Raw genomic sequence first — 18,108 nt, 5'->3', positions numbered from 1 at the left:
TGGGTCAAACGCAGGACATTCACTCAGGAGACTGGGGTTTGACTCATTGACATTTTTGTGTTATTATTTTCACTTTTTGCCCATTCATTGGTTGGTTTTAGCAAAAAGCCCAGAAGATCTGTCCTGCAATTGACAGAGGGAACAGAAATAAGTATCTACCATTTATTTGCACAACAATCCATGTTGCAGTCTTTTGCATATTAATTAGGCTGACCAAACATCTATGCCATAATCACAGCTCTCTCTCTCTAGCTGTATTTACTTATTTCTCTGCTAATGATCAATCCTTATTTCCCTCTTTATCACCATAATATCTTTCTTTTTTTCTGTCCTCTATCTTTCTTCTCTCCACAGGCTCGCAAGTTCATTTTTCCCATTTTGACATGAACCGCCTGGACCACATGCCAATTCCCTGGCTGCTGCAGCTCGCCGGAGTTCAACAGACACTGGACTTCAGCGACAAGCCAAAGATCATCCATGTATAGCCTGCAGGCTGCCTGAAAGTGTGCTGCACCACCACATCACTGCTATTATCACACATGCAGAGGGGTACATTTTGCTAGTTTAGCTACATCACCATTATGCACCAATAGACTGAACAAGAAGAGATCGGGCAGCATCATTCTCTGTGGCACATATTACTGAGTGCATTGTTTGTCATTCCTGTACTGGGTAACGACTTGAGTATATTTATATATATATGTGTGTGTGTGTGTGTGTGTGTGTGTGTGTGTGTGTGTGTGTGCCTTTATTCAACCAGGAATTGAGAAACCCATGACAAACATTTTACTGTAAGCTAGTTGTCAATGTAACAAAACAAAAAGATATTAGAGTTTATATCGAGGTGTGAAACCTTTTTCTTGATCTTTAGGTTTGACCCTCCCTCGGGGCCCTGATGACAAAAGCCTGGTCACCCTTAGTTACCAGCCTTGAGTTATAGGAACTATATTAGGGTTACTGCTTCGACCACAGGGAGCTTTATAAGTTATTGAAAGAATCTTTAAATCAATCTTAAATCTAACTGGCTGCCAATGAAGGGAGGCAAGAATTGGGTAGATATGGGCCCCTATATACGCTTGGTGTTGGTCAAAATGCGAGCAGAAGCATTGTGCACTAGCTGAAGCAGAGACTCTGTGGATTGAACTATTGTTAGAGGTGTATGCACCCATTACTCTCACTGCCTTTTCTTGTGCATACTAGTGTGGTTATTAGTGATGAACACTTGATGTACACTGTATTTGACCTTGTCACCCCTTTTCATACCCACTATCCTCATTTGCTCGGTATTTATTACACTGTAAATAGAGTTGAATTGCTATCTCTCGGCTCCGTTTGTTATGTATTCCTATGCATTTTCTGCACGATCATAGTCCTTCAGCGAGGACTACAGTCCCAGCATGTTATCTGTATCCAGCTGCTGCTGCTGCTGCTATTGAACAGTGAAAGGGTGGGCACTGGACATCTAATCCTGATACGTCACAGGCGGGGGATATTCAGACAGCAGGAACCTGCCCCGGCTCGCAGACGTCACCAGCACCACCAGAGGTTGGAGCAGGCAACTGGGTCTGTGGTTGACACACCGACATCGCAGATAGACAAACACAGAGCAGCAGCAGCAGCAGCAGCAGCAGCAGCAGCAGCAGCAGCAGCAGCAGCAGCAGCAGCAGCAGCAGCAGCAGCAGCAGCAGCAGCAGCAGCAGCAGCAGCAGCAGCAGCAGCAGCAGCAGCAGCAGCAGCAGCACAGGAACCGAGACCATGCCATAAGCACAGTGTCTGGGACAACACCAGGCGCCGCATTGCGAGGGGAGGAGGTCTGCAGCAGCCGCACCGGAATGTCCTCCGACGAGCCCTGAGGAGAGAGAGAGAGAGAGAGAGAGAAAAAAAATGAAACGCAAGAGCGAGAGGAGACGAGTCGAGTCTCGGAAGAAGCGCTGTGCAGCCCACCACAGCTCAGAGGCGGAGCCAGGCTCTGACATGTACACTGAGATAACAGGTAAGAGGCTCTGCGCGATGAGGCCTGGCTGACCCTGAGCCCAGTTGACTGATGTGTGTCGACGCGCACATCAGTCTCGCTGCACGCAGAGAATTGTGTTTTTTAAACGACTGCGGTGTGTGTGCAAAAAAAAAAAAAAAATCGGGGCTCTCCCAGCTTTTGTCATAATAGGGCGACACCGTCTGTCCCTTTGTCGTAAATGCACTGGGTTACCTTCGCAGCAGCCTCGTGCACAGAATACGCAATAATAGCAGTTCAATTTTGCTTTGCTATTTATTTCAAACATCATATCATATTTGTCTTGTTATGTTGGCTTCGCGTGTGAGTTATGCATTTGCACAGAGATGCATTGGTGGATTACAGACATGTATATCTCATTGTAAACCCACTGTCTGTCTTGTTTAAAGTTGATTCTCGTATCTTTGATGGCGTTTTTTTTACCTTCCTGGTTCTTGTGCCCGCTGGAGGAGCTCGAGTCTGAGGGGAGGGAGGTCAGGCCAGTCCGAGTGGAAACATACGAAAGCGATTGGCCGAGGGATCGTCCTAGCAACCGCTTGGGCAACGTTCCCGGGGCCTATCAGGTGTCTCGTGTGTAGAACTTTAAACAGAAGGAGGCGTGACTGAGAGCCGATCCCTCCAATTGTAGCGGTGTTGTGCACCTCTCGCGGCCAATGGGCTCCCGCCGAGCAGCTTAGGGGAGGAGCCAGGCGGAGCTCATTTTTAGCAGTGTGCGCACTTGCACAGGAAGAAAAAAAAAAAACCTCTCCTTCCCTCCTCTCCGACTGGTAACTTTCTCCAAGCCTGGCGTAGAACGCTAGACTCTTGACTGACGCGACGAGTACACCGTTTTCAGAGCCTCCGTGCACATTCTTGGTCTAAGTTTTAAAATTAGCATGCGAAAGTCGCGTTGAAGGAAAACTAGCGTCGCACGTTTCCCTCGTCAAAACGTCATGTTTAAATCTGTGGCCAAGATGACCGCGGACGACGTGTCGCCAAGATGTGTCGAGTTCGTCACGGGTGAGTGCCCCCCCCCCCAAAAGAAAAGCACCTTCAAAATGAGTGTGCAAAGATCAGCGGGTCTGGAGATTTAAAAAAAAAAAAGAAAAGAGGGGCAACTAAAGTATGTGTGTATGTTTACATGACAAAACTGAGTAACTGCCCCTTCACCCCCCCCCCATCCAGATCAACTGTATTTCGCCATACTCCGTCAGAAGATCAAGAGCACAGCTGAGCGACACTGTTTCTGCATAGACGAGGAGTTGGCCTACGAGAAGTAAGTTGCAGGTTTCACTCCAGCGATGCATTCGCGAGGACACTCGGCGGTTTGCTGCTGCCCCTCGTTGTTTGTCTGGGCCCTGCCCCTTCACCATTCGAATTTCTTTCAATGCAAATCCAAAGATAATAATCCCCCAAAAAAGATGTCTTCTTCTTCCCCATCAGTGCTGGTGCGAGCAGGCTTGCACAGAACTAATTCAAACTATATAATGCAACTCATAACGCTTCTGATTGTTGCTTTTAAGTTTTATTAGATTTAATACTATTTTGGTGCATTCCCTCTTCTTCTTCTTTTTTAACTACACCCACATTAAAGGTAAACGACACAAATGAAAGCACCTTGCCACAGCTACAGACTCCGTTTCAGATCTGGTGGTGGAGGGTAAAGCTGTTTCAATGGAGGACATGTCTGACCTTTCAGAACAACAACAACCTCTGGCCTCCGCAGCCCTTTTTGTCCTGCTCTCATCGACCAGCTGTAGCATCAAACGCTTCCAAATATAGTCTTTTACTCTGTCAGTGTTTTTTCACGGTGTCAGTCTGAGGTAGCTGAATCCATCTAATGAATTCTCTGCAGGGATCGTAGCCGGTTGCATAAATAGCCACCCTGACACACTCCTCCTCCTCCTTCTCCTTCTTCTTTGTCTCCCTTCTCTCCCACAGCTTCTATGCGGACTTTGGCCCCCTTAACCTGGCCATGTTTTATCGCTTCTGTTGCAAGCTGACAAAGAAGCTCAAGGTAAAGTCAATGGCTGCGCTTTAATTGCACTTCCTGGAAGAGGCAATGGGGGCGCAAGACCCCGGTCAATCAATATCTGTTTCAACGTGCAAAATAAAGTGTTTTTTACATGCCAGTTACTTAGCAGGGAATGATTTCATTCATTACCAGATACAGTTTAATTTCATGTCCTGAATAATCCAACAAAAATCCGTGTTGTCCGCGATGCTGCTGGTCATCTGGGTTGAGGCACTCTGTGTGCATTTGTCACATGACGTGGTGTTGGAGGCTGTCGGGCACAGATCCAGGTGGCGGAATGTCTTCTGTGGTGATTTCCCAGCCCTTTTCTTATCTTATAGCCAATATTCATCGCACCATGTAGCAGTGTAAATAAATCTATAATTGAAATTTTTGGTCCAGCCCTGTTCAAAAAAGTACAACAATTTGGGTTAAACAGCAGGACGGAAAAATAAATAAAGTAAATGGGCTCATGTGATGTCTACTAATGATATTTTTTACTCTTATGTCACATGAATAAATAAATAAGGTGTCACCCATCTGTTCATGCTGTTTGATATTAATGTCATTTCACAGTCTATCACACTGTCAAGAAAGAAGATCATATTTTACACATGTGGAGACCAGAAAAAACAGGCCAATGCTGCTTATCTTATAGGCGCATATGCTGTAAGTAGTGTCCAAACCCACGTTGCATGAAACTTGTGAAATATTGAAATCTATATAAATGATGTCCTGCTTTTATTATAAGCTGCATTTGCTGATTAGTCTTTTGTTTCTATGAAGGTAATGCATCTAAACATGATGCCAGAGGAAGCCTACAGTCTGCTGGTGTCGAGGAATTCAACATACATCCCATTCAGGTAACAATTCACCAAATATATGTTTTTTAAGTTTTTTTGAAGCACCTAAGAATGAGCCTCAACTGTAGCAGAAGACGGTAGTCATACCACACATTTTACCCTTTAAAGATCCTTTGTAGCCTGATTAAAAAAAAGAATTTCAAGTGAAAGATTGAAGTGCTACTTGAAATATAACTGTAAAAAAAACAAATTATTGTTCTGATGCGAGGGCAACATAAGAAAAAGGTTTCAATATAACATTCTTTAGAAGGCCCAAGGTCCCTTGTGCTGTCACTTTGACTATAAAGTGTTGTAAGAAAAGCGTAAGAGAATAAATAGAACAAGAGTAGTGAGGGAGGAAGAGAGCTATTGAGAAAATTAGGCATGAGACAGCAATTTTTTTAAAGGAGGAAAAAAAAGATCTTCAGCATGTTGAGCTGTGATATATGTTTCGCAGAGATGCTTCGTTTGGAACCTGCATGTACAATCTGAACATCCTGGATTGCCTCCGTGCTGTGCACAAGGTACGTCATCGTACGATTTACCATCTTTATTTTTCTCTCTTGCTGTGTCATGGACCCAATGAAATTAACTGCCTCCTCGCCATCTTTCAGGCTCTGCAGTACGGCTGGCTGGACTTCTCCAACTTCGACGTGGAGGAATATGAGCACTATGAGCGAGCAGAAAACGGAGACTTAAACTGGATCATTCCAGGAAAATTCCTTGCATTCAGTGGGCCTCATCCAAAAAGCAAAATAGAGAATGGTAATTGTAAACAACAGTGCGAAAATGAAGTGTTTCTTATTTTTAATAATGTGACTTATTTTTAACGCCTCCTAAAGCTCACAAGAATGTTTTCCTCTCTTGTCTCCAGGCTATCCCCTGCACGCGCCCGAGGCCTACATTCCGTACTTCAGAAAACACAATATCAGCTCTGTCATCCGCCTCAACAAGAAGATGTACGATGCCAGGCGTTTTACAGACTCCGGCTTTGAACACCATGACCTGTTCTTTGTGGACGGGAGCACGCCGACTGACGCCATCGTCAGGAAGTTCCTCAACATCTGTGAGAACGCAGACGGAGCAATAGCAGTCCATTGCAAAGGTAAAAAAAAAATCTGACCTTTATTCACACTGCAAGAAACATTGTTGATGGTTGAAACTATTCCGGCTGATTGCGGATGGTGCTTGTACTGCACTTATGACTGTATAAAGTTACGATGTTTAAATGCCATACCACTTTTGTTTTTTCTTCCAGCTGGTCTGGGGAGGACTGGCACTCTGATTGGCTGCTACATGATGAAACATTACCACCTGACCGCTGCGGAGGCCATCGCCTGGATTCGGATATGCCGACCAGGTTCCATCATTGGACCTCAGCAGAACTTTGTTGAAGAGTAGGTGTCCAATGAATAAAGGATTAGGGGGGGAAATCCCTGAAGCTCATAATATAATAATCAAATAATCATAATCAATGACACAACTGTCGTCAGTTCAAATGCTGCTGCACTGGTCGGTGCAGGGAAATCTGAATTGATATTGTTGACTTGCGCATCAAAGGACTTAAATGTGAGGTCATATTTTATCCAAGAGATCTTGCACAGCGAGTAGAACAGGTTCATTTTGTGGTCTGTTGAACTTCTGTTCATCAGGAAGCAGAACGGTCTCTGGGCCGAGGGAGATGTTTTCCAAGAGAAGATGCTGAATGAGCGTGAGAACGGAAAGGTGGCTGTAACAAGGATCCTGTCTGGAGTGGATGACATCACCATCAACGGGAGCAACAAGAACAGGGCAGCCAAGACGGAAGAAATGGAACTGGTGAGTTTTTTTGAAATGATGCCCCGAGCATGCTTTCATGTAAAAACCAAATGAACAACAAGGGACACTCTGTTTTGTCTTTTCACTGCTTTTTCTCTGTTTTACAGTATAATGATGAAGAGGAGAGAAATGCCCTGACACAGGGCGATAAACTGCGGGCACTGAAGAGCAAGAGGCAGGCGAGGTCGTCTACAGGCTCACTATCGTAAGTACCCAGGCGGGTGGTGTCCTCATGCATCACGCTGACGTGTTGTAGCACTGTTAAAGCAGCGTGCTAGTCCCTATGACCATTCAATCGTAAATAACTTATGTTTTAGAAAAATTAAGAGTTCATAAGGACCAGGAGGTGACTTTGTTCATTCATGGTAGTCAGTTTTGTGCTTCATCTGTTGGTTCTGTTCTCACTTACCCAAACCACGGCAGGCTCATCCTAATAGGCAGTATATCTATGATATATCAAGTATGTTATTTTTGTGTCCTCGTTTGGTCCTATGGATTACATGTCATCCCAAACAGATCATATGTAATGTAAGTCATTTACTTTTCATCATTAATCAGTGAGTCATGAGGATGAACAATGAGTTCAGGGAGAATTAGGTCAAATATGAAGACGTGGACTGAGTGACAGTTGCTCGGAGGGATGGATTTCAGTTTTCCGTTGCACAATCTTCCAGAAAATGTAGTTGTTGATGGCCGGATTTGGAAAGGCACAAAGGATGAGGAAAGTTGTAACCTACAAATTAGTTTTGCTGTGGAGTTGTTGATATATTCTTCTTCAGTGCAAAGGTTGAAATATATCTAAGAGCTGAAGGGGGAAAAGTATTTAGGACGAATCAATAAAGAGCTTGCTAGTTGCTAGATTATCATGTCACATTGTCCTCGAGGTAAATGGGTCACTCTTTTAGGCTTTGCGATAGATGCACTACATTAGCACAGATTTTGAATTTTATTTAAAAATCATCAGGTATATTACAACCATTGAACACTACAGTGTCTATAGTGCCTCATAACAGGGGAAATGAACTAATCAGCATTGTACAGATGAACAGTATTCCAAAGTGTTACATTAGATTCAGCAGTTAAACATAGAATAGGTGATGTCTGAGTTTCTCCTGAGTCTTCGCTGTGCAGCGAGAGAAGCGCACTCACGGCTTGGTAGTTGTGAAATATGATTCATCTTGGAAAAAGCTGTTACTACAAATTACACAAATGTTAGGTAAAAGTCGCTGTGTGACATCATTATGCCTTTGACGACTTTTTTCAATTGAGATTTTGTTATTCTGTCACATTTGTGTGTACTGTAACAAACATACGAGTACGGCCGGACAACTGTAACATGTGGCTAGCCAGCTCCATAGTGCAAATGCCCTTGAGTTATCCAAACAGGAAGAACCCTAACAGATGTTTTGCTTCCCTGTCTAAGTAAAGTCCATGTAAATCAAGCCGTGGGAGGTCGGCCATCAGCATGGCTGAGGATGGTCGACTGGCCTCCGCCAATGTACCCATGTGGCTTTGGCCTCTGTTGTCCCATGTCAGGCAGGTAGTATTCTGCTGCAGCCTCATGGGCACGGCGTGGCCGATGTGTTGCCTGCCGTTCAAAAGATAGCAGAGAGGGGCAGAGAAAGAGTGGGGGAGAGGAAAAACAGAGAGAGGATGTGAGGTTTTGTATGATGGAGGTAAGTGAACGTCACTTCCTTTCTAGCTGACCTCCTCTTCCTGTAGAAACGGTTTGCAATGGCAAGTGAATGGTATGGTCAATGGTATGGCTGATTTTGAAGTTTTCTTTCTTTATTTCTTTCTTTGGATGACCACGGTGCGAGGTGGATGCATTACATTCACCACGCCCTTCATTGTCCGCCCCATAGACGCACCGAGCCGTTCGGCTTTGATATGAAGGCCGAACCTCGGAGTTACCGCTACGGTCTTGAGTAGAGCCGACTGCAACAGCACCACTTCTTCAACTAATCCCAGTTTTTATGAGATCTGGATTAGTTGAATGAAATGTTTCAGTGCATGGCTTGCACTACTGACTTGGCATTCTCAAGAGAAAAAAATAGAAAGGGAAACTTGGTGATAATCAGCAGTAGGTACTCCCTTATTGTTTGTTGAAGTAGCTAACTTGACATAACCCTTTAGGTTGTAGATGTTTTTAGAAATTGCAAATAGTGCCGATAGTGCTTTAGTGATAGAATCGTCTTTGACTGAGTTGTTTTATGAGTTTAATTATCAGCTTTAAATGTCATTGTTGGAAAGGTAAACTGCTCCTGATCCTCACTCTGGTGTAAAGGATTCTGAGGGGGTCATGAAATGAAATTGGGTTCTTATCCCGTTTTCCGGAGGGAGCTGAGGCAGAAGGGAGATTTGCTTGCATTTCGGGCCATATGCCTTATCGGTGTATGCCGTTGCTAGACAAACATCTATCTTCCAGCTGAACTTCACCATCTGGCTCCACACTGTTTGTTTTATGACGTAACACCGAGGCGCATGTCGATTTTCCGCAGTGACAAAGACGATTACACGACAACCTTTCCTTCATCCTTTCTGCCGTTTTTCGCGCATGGCAGCAGGCATGAAACCCTCGGACATGCACGCATGGACATGCCCTCGTGTTCGATCTGTGTTTTGTGTCTAACGTATTTAATGTCGGGCCGGGCTCATTGTCGACTGCCTGCTGTTTTTCCATTGCTCTTTGTGACTGGATCAGTGAACAAAAACCACCGGAGCTCTGTTTACTCCCGCTGGTTCAAATTTCATAATTTCCAATAATGGAGACTTCAATTCTTGTAGGATCTGACTGATTTAAGACATCTTCTTATCAACTATTAATTAGAGCTGGTGATTATACATACTGTATAATGATTCTTATTATTATGGCAGAATCTTTAGTCCCTTCATAGCCTGCATTTTTAGCATCATTATGTTTATTTGTTTGTTTGTTTTATATTTAGTTTTCATTTAGCTATTCATAACGATTTTTCCCCATTACTTTTATGTCATCTATCTTACTATCCATACGTTTATTGTCAACTGTAAAATAACTTTGCAAACTGTTTATTTGTCAAAAATGTAAATGTTTATTTAAACTCTCAAATAGATTATTGGATTAGATCAGGCCCTTATTGTCTCCCTTAGGAGAACATTGTCTTGAGAAATCAAGAAAATACTGATACGTACTCCACAATTCTAAGTAAATGACAAACTGACACCAGAGCCGGTGAAGAACCAAACCTTGCTGACTGTCACTGCTGGATGCAAGGCTCTGTGAGAGGTGTTTCATCTAATCCAGTCCCAGTGGAAAAGCAGCACATCAGAGGCTTTGAGTCCCACCCGGACGTCTCTTGTCTCTTTCCTTTTTTTTCCCCCCCTTTTATTTCCGTTTGCTCTTGTTGTTGGATTTGTCCTCCTTTCAGATGGCTGGTAGCCATGCTGCTCTCCTCCCTGTGTAGCCTTGCCCTGTGGTGGATTGTGTTTGGCTTCCCTTCTTCCATCCTGCATTTCTGTATAGACGGGTTAGGATTTCAGTGAGCTCCACTGCCCGTCAGCCCCCCAAAAACCTGTCCTGCCCCCCTGCTCTGGAGCTCTAACTGAGAATGCTGTAAGTGAGCCCCTGTCTCTCCTCAATTCCCAACCCCCAAATCAGAAAGTCGTTTTTAAAAAAAATCATCCTCTTGTTCCTTTGTCCTTTCTGCGAGCACAGTAAATTTTGTGCTCATGAGCAAAAAAAAAAAAAGAAAAAAGCAGAAACACCAGAGGCTCTTATCTTGTCCCTGATTTTTCAGTACATAATTATTTTATACCATAGACAGTTCTCATCATCCTCTCATTCTAAAACATTATGCTTTGCTGTTTATTGTGTTGATTGCACTGTCAAAATCAAAACCCCATCTGATGAAAGTAATGTTTTATTTAAAAAAATAAAGACGAATCTGGTCCGTCTGAGTTGTCTAGTGCCACCTACTGGCTTTTTCTGATACTCACTTGGCTTTACTAATCCTACTTGGCTGCTGAAGCTGCAGTAATGATCTGTGCCCAAGTCTAAAACTATCAATATTTAAAAGCCTTCTTGCCCATCTCCATACAGTATCTTCCTCATCTCCCTCCACCCTGTCCTGTCATCTCGATCCTATGAAGATTAATTGCGTCTTTACTGTCGTGTTACTTGTGTTTTCACAGACAGGAAGAGAATAAGATTCACACCAGGTCGTCATCACAGTCCCTGAGGTAAAGTTTGCTGTGTACATGACATGGGCAAGTCACATTGACAAAAAACAGCATATTAGTGAGATCTGTCTTGACGCCACACGCTCTTATCTGCAGCAGGGCCATCTTGCAGAACAGTGTTCAGGGCTGTAAGAGCGGAGTCAACCCTTTGGCTCTGTCTGACCACTCGGACAGCAGGAAGAGAACCAGGACCTCGCTGCCAGCCAACGGAGTGGGAGGAAGGTTAGTGGCTGGATGTGACACTGAGCACTCAATTACTCTGTCATGGTCCATATGTACAGTATAATAAGAACAGCGCCCAAAAAGACTTCAAATGTCTTTCTTTGTGTCACTGCAATTGATAATTTGAAGTTTGAGGATTTAATTAAATTGACAAAATGTTATATATACTTGTTATATACATGTTTATGTTCATAATACTGTTAACACAGGAGTAATTGGCACCAGTATTTTAGCCCTGTATTGGACCAATGTTTTATTAATTATTCTCCATGTTCTACATAATCAAAGACAAGTGTTGTGACGATACATTAACAAGCACATAATATTCTATATGGATGTGTTTTTATTATTGTTATTTAGGGCTGCAACTAACGATTATTTTCATAATCAATTAATCTGTTGATTATTTTCTCGATTAATCGATTAGTTGTAAGTTAAATGTCATTAAATTGCGAAAAATGTTGATCGTGTTTTCAAAAACTCCAGGATGATGTTTTGTTTTGTCACCAAATTAATTTAGTTTACTGTCATAGAGGAGCAAAGAAACCAAAAATATTCACATTTAAGAAGCTGAAATCAGAGAATTTTGACTTTCTTTTTCCTAAAAACTACTTCACCAGATTAATCGATTATCAAAATAGTTGGCGATTAATTTAGTAATCGATTAACTGTTGCAGCTCTATTATTATTATTATTATATCTGTTATTGTTGTTATTATTATGATGTGGAGTAGACACATTTGAAAAGCGACCAAAGAGGCTATAGCCACTCGTGGAGCCTTGTGGAGTACATTAACATCTCCCCTCTCTCTGCCAGCTCCCTGTGCCACACCAGACTGGTCAAGTCACTAGGCAACTTGCACGTAGTGACTGGCGACAGGGACCCAATGTGTTGTGAGCCGTGTGGCAGCCATAGAGACGCAGCCAGTGCCGCATCCAGCACAGGCACTTTCATCAACTTAAACATGGCGCAGGTCCACCTGCAGGCAAGCTCCCGCAGACCCACTCTGAGCCACATGGAGACATGGGCGACATTTGCACACAAACAGAATATTTCTTTTTTTTAACAAGTTTATTTCTTTAAAAAAATGAAGAGCAGATTTCCTCTGCGCTGCCCAAACAAGAGGGGAATCATATTTTTAAATGATTACTCTCTGCTTTTGGCGGCCATGAGATGATCAGATTTGTTTAAGCAAAAGTTAAAGACGAGATGATCGTTTCCTGCGTGAATCCAGCCAAAATCCACTGGCTTGGCTCTCTCCCTCTTTCTCCTCTCAACGCTCAACGACAGAGGTTGTCATAATCACTTACTGTACTCAGGCTGGGATGCATCAACAATGATAAAATCAAATTGTGGTTTAACTACAATTTTTTTTAAATCACGTTTTACCTAGTTATCTAGTAGAATTTGCCCAATGTAATTTAGATCTCTTTAACGAGGACAGTGGAGTGCAGTGTTTTTGAGGATGTTGGGACAAAAACTGACAGTTTCTTGACGAAAGAGGAACCAGACTAAACTGCTCTGATTTACATCTTTTCCCTTTTTTTGAAATAACAGAGTAAACCAATGATATTTTTTTCCCATGGGGATGAAATGAAACAAAATAAAACAATTTATATTCAGATTTAACAGAAGTCAAATGTTTAAAAATGTATTTAATACCATTTACCAGCTTAATACTTTTTGTTTACTGTGAAACAGGTCATCCAACATAGTTCATTTCAAATGCACTGTGTTTGGCTAGAAGATGGGCTTTTTAAAAAAAAAAATCGATGATGGTGCAACCAAGCCACAGTTCTTCTTTACGCAGATGTTGTACTAACATTACACACTGTATATCCTGACCCTGCTTACGCACCAGTGTCGGGTTAAACTCAACCCGCCTAGTCTCCCTGCTCCTTCTCTTTGCACGTTCTTTAAGAATAGTTGACTTCAGATGACTGGCTATAGCTTCTCTGGACTCTGCTGCCCACTGTGTCTTCTGCCTGCCTCACCACTCTGTAGCCACGTCTGCATCCTTTTACTGGCGCTAATCTGTTGTGTCATCTCCTTCTTCCCTCCTTTTACATTTTTTACATACAACAGAAGCACTGCCTCCCAAGGACGTAAAACTCGCAGGTCTTTGCAATCTGTTCGATTTTCAAGGCTATGGTATCTATCTCCTCTTCACTTTGTTACATACTCTACTGTAAATCGTGCACAAACACCAATTGTATGAACTGTTGATCGATTTAACTCAATGGAAATCATCTCTACCTACTAATGCTGATTTGTGTTTGTTTCCTTTTATAGTCACTCCATACCCAAAGCTAGAGCTCCTCTCCTTCGGTGAGCCTGTGGATCTGGACAGCCTGAGGAAATGTATATGGAATCCAATTCATATACAGCAGTACTAGTTTCAGTTGTTTTTTTAATTTAGAAAAAATATTGGAAAAATCTTTAACCGACATGTCAGTGATTTATAGATGAGCCCAAGTTATTTTTAGCCTGAAAGGCACTTGTTTTTATATAATTTTTTTTTTTTAACCGTATCATGAAACAAAGTGATGTTATAATCATTGCCTGGTTGTTCCTACCTATTGAAGCATGCAGTAGCAAACATCAGATTGAACTACATCCATCCAGAAGACTGGCATGTGAATGTGTGAATCCAAGAGATTTCCTCCAGATTACGCACTGGGCAGCAGATATTCAGCTCTATGAAGATGGATGATATCACATTGATAGATTGGGCCGGGAATTCAAAAAACCTGCGTTTGTTGATCCATGGCAGACGGATTTGTAGCCTTAACATTGCATGAATTTAATCACAAGATTCAGTATTCTGCACATTCGTACCAGCGTCCGATATCTGGTGTCTCTTTCATTCCTGTCATCTGAAGCTTTTCGGCTGCTAGATTTCAAGACTGTAAATATGTGAACATTTGATATACTGTATTTTGTAAATATTTTTGTACTATGTTTTAATCATGCTATAAGAAGTCAATGGTCCTAAAGGGGCTTTATCCAACTCATGTTCTTAATCCACTAAAGAAAACAGCTTAAAGCTCATAGAATCTGACATTTTAAATAAAAATTGTACCCACTACATTTCTGTCCATTTGTTTCAGTAAGACATTCCTCTTGCCCAGCTGAGGAAAGTTGCATCATAGCTTAAAAATGCCAATGACAGCAGAGGTCAACTTTCCCCACTTGTTTTTGTTTCCCAATTCCAAAAAAAAAAAAAAAAGAAAGCAGGCCCAAGATAAACTTGCAATAGCATTTATTCTCCAGGAATCATTTGCCAAGTGGTGTGTTCAGTGCAATAGAACCCCCAAACCTTAAGAACAGCGGCAACATGAAAGCAGTGTTATCTATCAAGTGTTAAGTGCAACAAAATTCTCCCCACAGGAGTTTAAACGACAACAAGTGTATTCAGTTATCTTCCTGTTGATAGTGCTGGGAAGTCTTCTGGGTCATCTGGGTTAGGGGCCAGATCCCCCTCCTAAAAAGGAAAATGTGATATTTGCAACACAAAAAAACAGATTGTACAATTTTACCAGTACAAAACTACCAACAATCAGTTTTCCTTCAAAATGAAACAACATATCAAACGTGAACATTTATCTACAAAGAAGATGTAAATGTATATCCTTAGCAGACAGTTGAGAACATACCCTCTCCAATATGGGTTTAGGCCTTTCCGGGCGATTGGTCGGACCACCTCGAGCTCCCCTTCCTCGACCCCCACGAGTGGGACGTCCAAGACTCCCGAAATTGATGTCCAGAAGGGAGGTGATGTCATTCACAGACCTACGGAGGAAGTGTCCGTCATCCTCAATGTCCTCCACAGTCCCCTTGAGGTTCTGAAGGTTGGAGGCAAGACAACAATGTAGTCTGATTGGACAGCTGAACCTGACACATGCAGCACAACTCAACATCTCCACTAGCCAGCACGTGAAGTCCAGTTTAGACAATTCCTTTTGAAACAGTCTGGTCTGCAATTTTGTGATCAAGGTCACAGAAAAGACACATTTCTGATGGACTTTCTACAGGATTTGTGTCCGAATGCTACAGTGATTCGTCACTGCTAGAACGACTCTTGAGTCATGGCTCGACTTTCTTGTTCCTTTGTTTTCTATGAAGTGTTTTACATTCTCACCTCCAGGTGCTTTGACTGGTGGATGACCTTGGCTTTGGAGGGAATCTTGTTCTCCGCTTTGCGGATATTAAACTCTGCCTTGGGACGATTCATCTCCTGCATGGCCTTCCACTCATCCAGGGTCATCTCCATGGCGACTTGGACCACCATCTCTCCATCATCCTCTTCCATTGCTCTGTCATATTTGGGGACAAACTACATCTGGTCAGTCCACTTCAGTCATGTTGCATTTTATTTCTCTTCATCGTTCAAAAAGGGCTAATAACAATTTTGAAAACATTCTTGCGACTAGATAATTGTAACCGAGATATGTATCTGAAATAACAATAATCTGGCAGACGGCCTAGTATATTGTAATTAACTTTTCAGTAATTTATTTTTTTACTATGGCAAGATAAAAATGTGATGCCGTCTTATGTTCCAGTGTTCAATTAGCAGCAAGTGTTTTAAGTAGAGGGGCTAGACCCCCCCCCCCCCCCCCCCCTGTCTTCATTGGTTTATTGATGTTGAAACAAAAATTCAGTTAAAATTCTTCACTGAACCAGGCGATAGTATTAAGAAGGATGTTTTACGTGCGTCACTCACCGATTATGATTCTCTTCATCCACAAGTACTTGGGGCTCCTCAGGTTTGACTGGAGGGTTGGGTGTCACCTCCATTAATTCACTTCATAAAAAGGAACATGGAGAAACATAAAAATGCATCTCTTTAATACCCCAAGAGTAAAAGGTTCCATGTTGCAATGTTCACCTACCTGGCAGCTTCTTCTGCACGGCCCCAGTTCCAGGGCCCTCGGCCTCCTCTCTTTTCCTCAGGAGATATACCCCTGCAATGGATTTTAGGAAAGTTTTCAATACACCGTGATGGAGCAACAAATTAACAACGTCATGGAAGTTTTTAACTGACTGCTACATGATTAAAAATAGGAGAGCGGGGGGGGGGGGGGCTTACGTTCCATTGTGACGATCAAATTCTCTCTTGCCCCTTGGGTTGTAGTTTTCTGGGTTCCTCGCGGAGCCGCCACCTCTTGCTCCTCTTCTGCCTCTGAACCCCCCTCGACCCCTGAGGTCGGAGTCTGCATAAGAGGACGGCCTGAGGAACAATCACACAAAAAACTCACGTGACAGCGCGTACATGTCCCAAGTCAGCTGGTGGGAGTATTGCTGAATAAAGGAACGGTGTGTTTCATGTCGTTGAAATACGAGAACACATACTTGGAGATGGAGAACTCCTGCTGTGGGTTGTCCTCTTGGTTTGCCCTGCGCTCCCCAGCAGCAGCAGCAGCCCTCTTCATGCCCCTCTGGGCCTCCTCTCTGCTCTCACTCACTGCTGCAGGACGTGACGCCTGCTGCTGCTGCTGCTGCTGCTGCTGTTTATGGACTGAGAATAGAAAAAATCACATCAATTAGATATTCAACTGTAATTGTTATCACTTGTTCATTTACAAATGATATGAAATTCTTAAATAATCAGATGTTTGATGAGGGATATCAACCAAACAATTAATCAATAGAGCCCAATTATTAGTGTATAGTAATACAAAAAGTTATGTCTTCCTCCTGTTTACGCACTCCAAGGTCCATTCTGGAAAAATCAAAGCATGAGTCTGATGGTACTGTACAAAAGCTGCAAAATAAAAGGAGAGATCAAAAGCACAGTCACATTTTTAGGGCTGCAACTAACGATTATTTTCATAATCTATTCATTTTCTTGATTAATCGATGAGTTGTTTGGTCCATAAAATGACATAAAATGGTGAAAAAAAAGTTGATCTGGTTTCCCAAAACGCAAGATGCCGTTTTGTTTTGTCCACGAACCAAATATATTTAGTTCCCTCTCATAGAGGAGCAAAACAAAACAGAAAATAGTCATATTTAATCAGATGATATCAGAGTTCCATTGATCCATTAATCAGGGATGTGTATGTAGATATTTCCCCCCACACTGAATCAGTAGATGACTGGTAGAGTGAATCGTGCTTTTTACATACAGTTTTGAATTGTTCTGTAAAATCTATTTTTGCCACAAAGCTATACCTGGCTGGAGCTCACCCTGACACGTGCATGGCCTCGCTGACCCTGCACCATCAGCAGCTGACAAAGCTCAATCAGACCAGACCCTCTTGGCTGTGCACTGTCCGGCCTGGAAACACCACCGGCCCCCGCGAACCGTCTGGATTCGGGTGGAGCAACAACAACAACAACAACAACAACAACAACAACAACAACAGTACGCGCGCGCGCGCGGAGCTCACCTGGAGCAGCCGGCTCCTGACGCTCCGAGGCGACCGGGACGCGCCGCTCCTTCTGGGACTCCTTCTGACCGGGCTTCTTCTGCTTGCCCTTCTTGTCGTGCTCCTGCCTCTTCTTCTTCTTGTCCTTCTCCGTCGCCGCGGCGCTCATCAAGTCGAACGGGTCGGCGGCGTCGTCGTCCAGAAGATCGCCGAAGCGGTTCGCCACGACGCACCCGTAGGCGTCCGGCAACATTTCAGCCTGCGTAACACCAAAGAAGCCGAGTTCAAGATACATGCAGCCCCCTCCTCTCACTCGGTGTAAACAAGTACCGTTCTCAGACAGCACGAGTAAAACTGGACAAGTCACCGTTTTTCCTTTCCGCTACACGAGAGCAGAGAGCCGCAGACTGCACTAAGTTTGCCCGGTAAACATTCAGCAAACAGCCGGATCAGTGTGTCCACTCTTTTAAATGATTGCACGTGTGGGGACGAGCGAGACCACGCCCCCCGTGCTCTTCAATAGGCTAATTACAAATCAATATTCATGGAGTGACCAATGTGGTTGCATTATTCTCTGCTTCAAGAAGACTGAAGCACACGCAGTGTTATTTATTTAAAAGTATTAG

General features: G+C 43.1%; 3 protein-coding genes across 9 annotated transcripts in view; 2 read left to right on the top strand and 1 right to left on the bottom strand.

The window, feature by feature from the left end:
• The window catches only part of prxl2c (peroxiredoxin like 2C), a 3,027-nt gene extending 1,707 nt beyond the window's left edge, over positions 1-1,320 (top strand). Inside the window, exon 6 of the mRNA XM_035639896.2 lies at positions 355-1,320. Coding sequence (XP_035495789.1) covers positions 355-485 — 131 coding nt within the window. The 3' untranslated portion in view covers positions 486-1,320. The remainder of the gene's footprint in view (positions 1-354) is intronic.
• A 401-nt stretch (positions 1,321-1,721) lies between these two features.
• Positions 1,722-14,196, top strand: cdc14b (cell division cycle 14B). Of its 7 annotated transcripts, none has more exons than XM_035639895.2 (16): positions 1,723-1,993; positions 3,176-3,266; positions 3,932-4,007; positions 4,581-4,673; positions 4,791-4,867; positions 5,304-5,370; positions 5,461-5,611; positions 5,721-5,951; positions 6,105-6,243; positions 6,499-6,664; positions 6,772-6,869; positions 10,838-10,885; positions 10,985-11,107; positions 11,925-12,093; positions 13,194-13,259; positions 13,401-14,196. In XM_035639895.2, exons 1-15 carry the CDS (start codon positions 1,885-1,887, stop codon positions 13,215-13,217), a joined length of 1,662 nt encoding a protein of 553 aa, XP_035495788.2. In that variant the 5' UTR covers positions 1,723-1,884; the 3' UTR covers positions 13,218-13,259; positions 13,401-14,196. The 7 variants fall into 7 exon arrangements, 6 of the variants coding, with proteins under 6 accessions (XP_047185097.1, XP_035495788.2, XP_047185096.1 ...); XM_035639894.2 differs by having other exon boundaries at positions 1,724-1,993; positions 10,982-11,107; XM_047329139.1 differs by lacking the exon at positions 1,723-1,993 and adding an exon at positions 2,716-3,010 and having other exon boundaries at positions 10,982-11,107.
• A 157-nt stretch (positions 14,197-14,353) lies between these two features.
• On the bottom strand, positions 14,354-17,979 carry LOC118313912 (intracellular hyaluronan-binding protein 4-like). The gene is made up of 9 exons (XM_035639897.2): positions 17,850-17,979; positions 17,504-17,741; positions 16,464-16,629; positions 16,201-16,341; positions 16,004-16,075; positions 15,835-15,915; positions 15,250-15,424; positions 14,765-14,953; positions 14,354-14,592 (listed from the first exon to the last, which is right to left on the bottom strand). The coding sequence occupies exons 2-9, from the start codon at positions 17,733-17,735 to the stop codon at positions 14,527-14,529; spliced, it is 1,122 nt and encodes a 373-aa protein (XP_035495790.1). The 5' UTR covers positions 17,736-17,741; positions 17,850-17,979; the 3' UTR covers positions 14,354-14,526.
• Positions 17,980-18,108: the final 129 nt, after the last annotated feature.

This window comes from Scophthalmus maximus, chromosome 19, assembly GCF_022379125.1.
Source record: "Scophthalmus maximus strain ysfricsl-2021 chromosome 19, ASM2237912v1, whole genome shotgun sequence".
NCBI classification, from domain to species: Eukaryota; Metazoa; Chordata; class Actinopteri; order Pleuronectiformes; family Scophthalmidae; genus Scophthalmus; species Scophthalmus maximus.
Note: the sequence above shows the minus strand (reverse complement) of the source record. Positions and strands in the feature narration are given on the sequence as shown.

What these genes read in the sequence shown, in the direction of transcription:
- cdc14b (XM_035639894.2), top strand. Translation starts at nt 1,885, where the DNA reads ATGAAACGCAAGAGCGAGAGGAGACGAGTCGAGTCTCGGAAGAAGCGC. An exon ending in ATCTTATAGGCGCATATGCT is followed by an intron (nt 4,674 to 4,790) that starts GTAAGTAGTGTC and finishes GTTTCTATGAAG; the next exon opens with GTAATGCATCTAAACATGAT. An exon ending in TGGCGCAGGTCCACCTGCAG is followed by an intron (nt 12,094 to 13,193) that starts GCAAGCTCCCGC and finishes TACATACAACAG; the next exon opens with AAGCACTGCCTCCCAAGGAC.
- LOC118313912 (XM_035639897.2), bottom strand. Translation starts at nt 17,735, where the DNA reads ATGTTGCCGGACGCCTACGGGTGCGTCGTGGCGAACCGCTTCGGCGAT. An exon ending in GATGAAGAGAATCATAATCG is followed by an intron (nt 15,425 to 15,834) that starts GTGAGTGACGCA and finishes CAAATATGACAG; the next exon opens with AGCAATGGAAGAGGATGATG. An exon ending in ACCAGTCAAAGCACCTGGAG is followed by an intron (nt 14,954 to 15,249) that starts GTGAGAATGTAA and finishes TCCAACCTTCAG; the next exon opens with AACCTCAAGGGGACTGTGGA.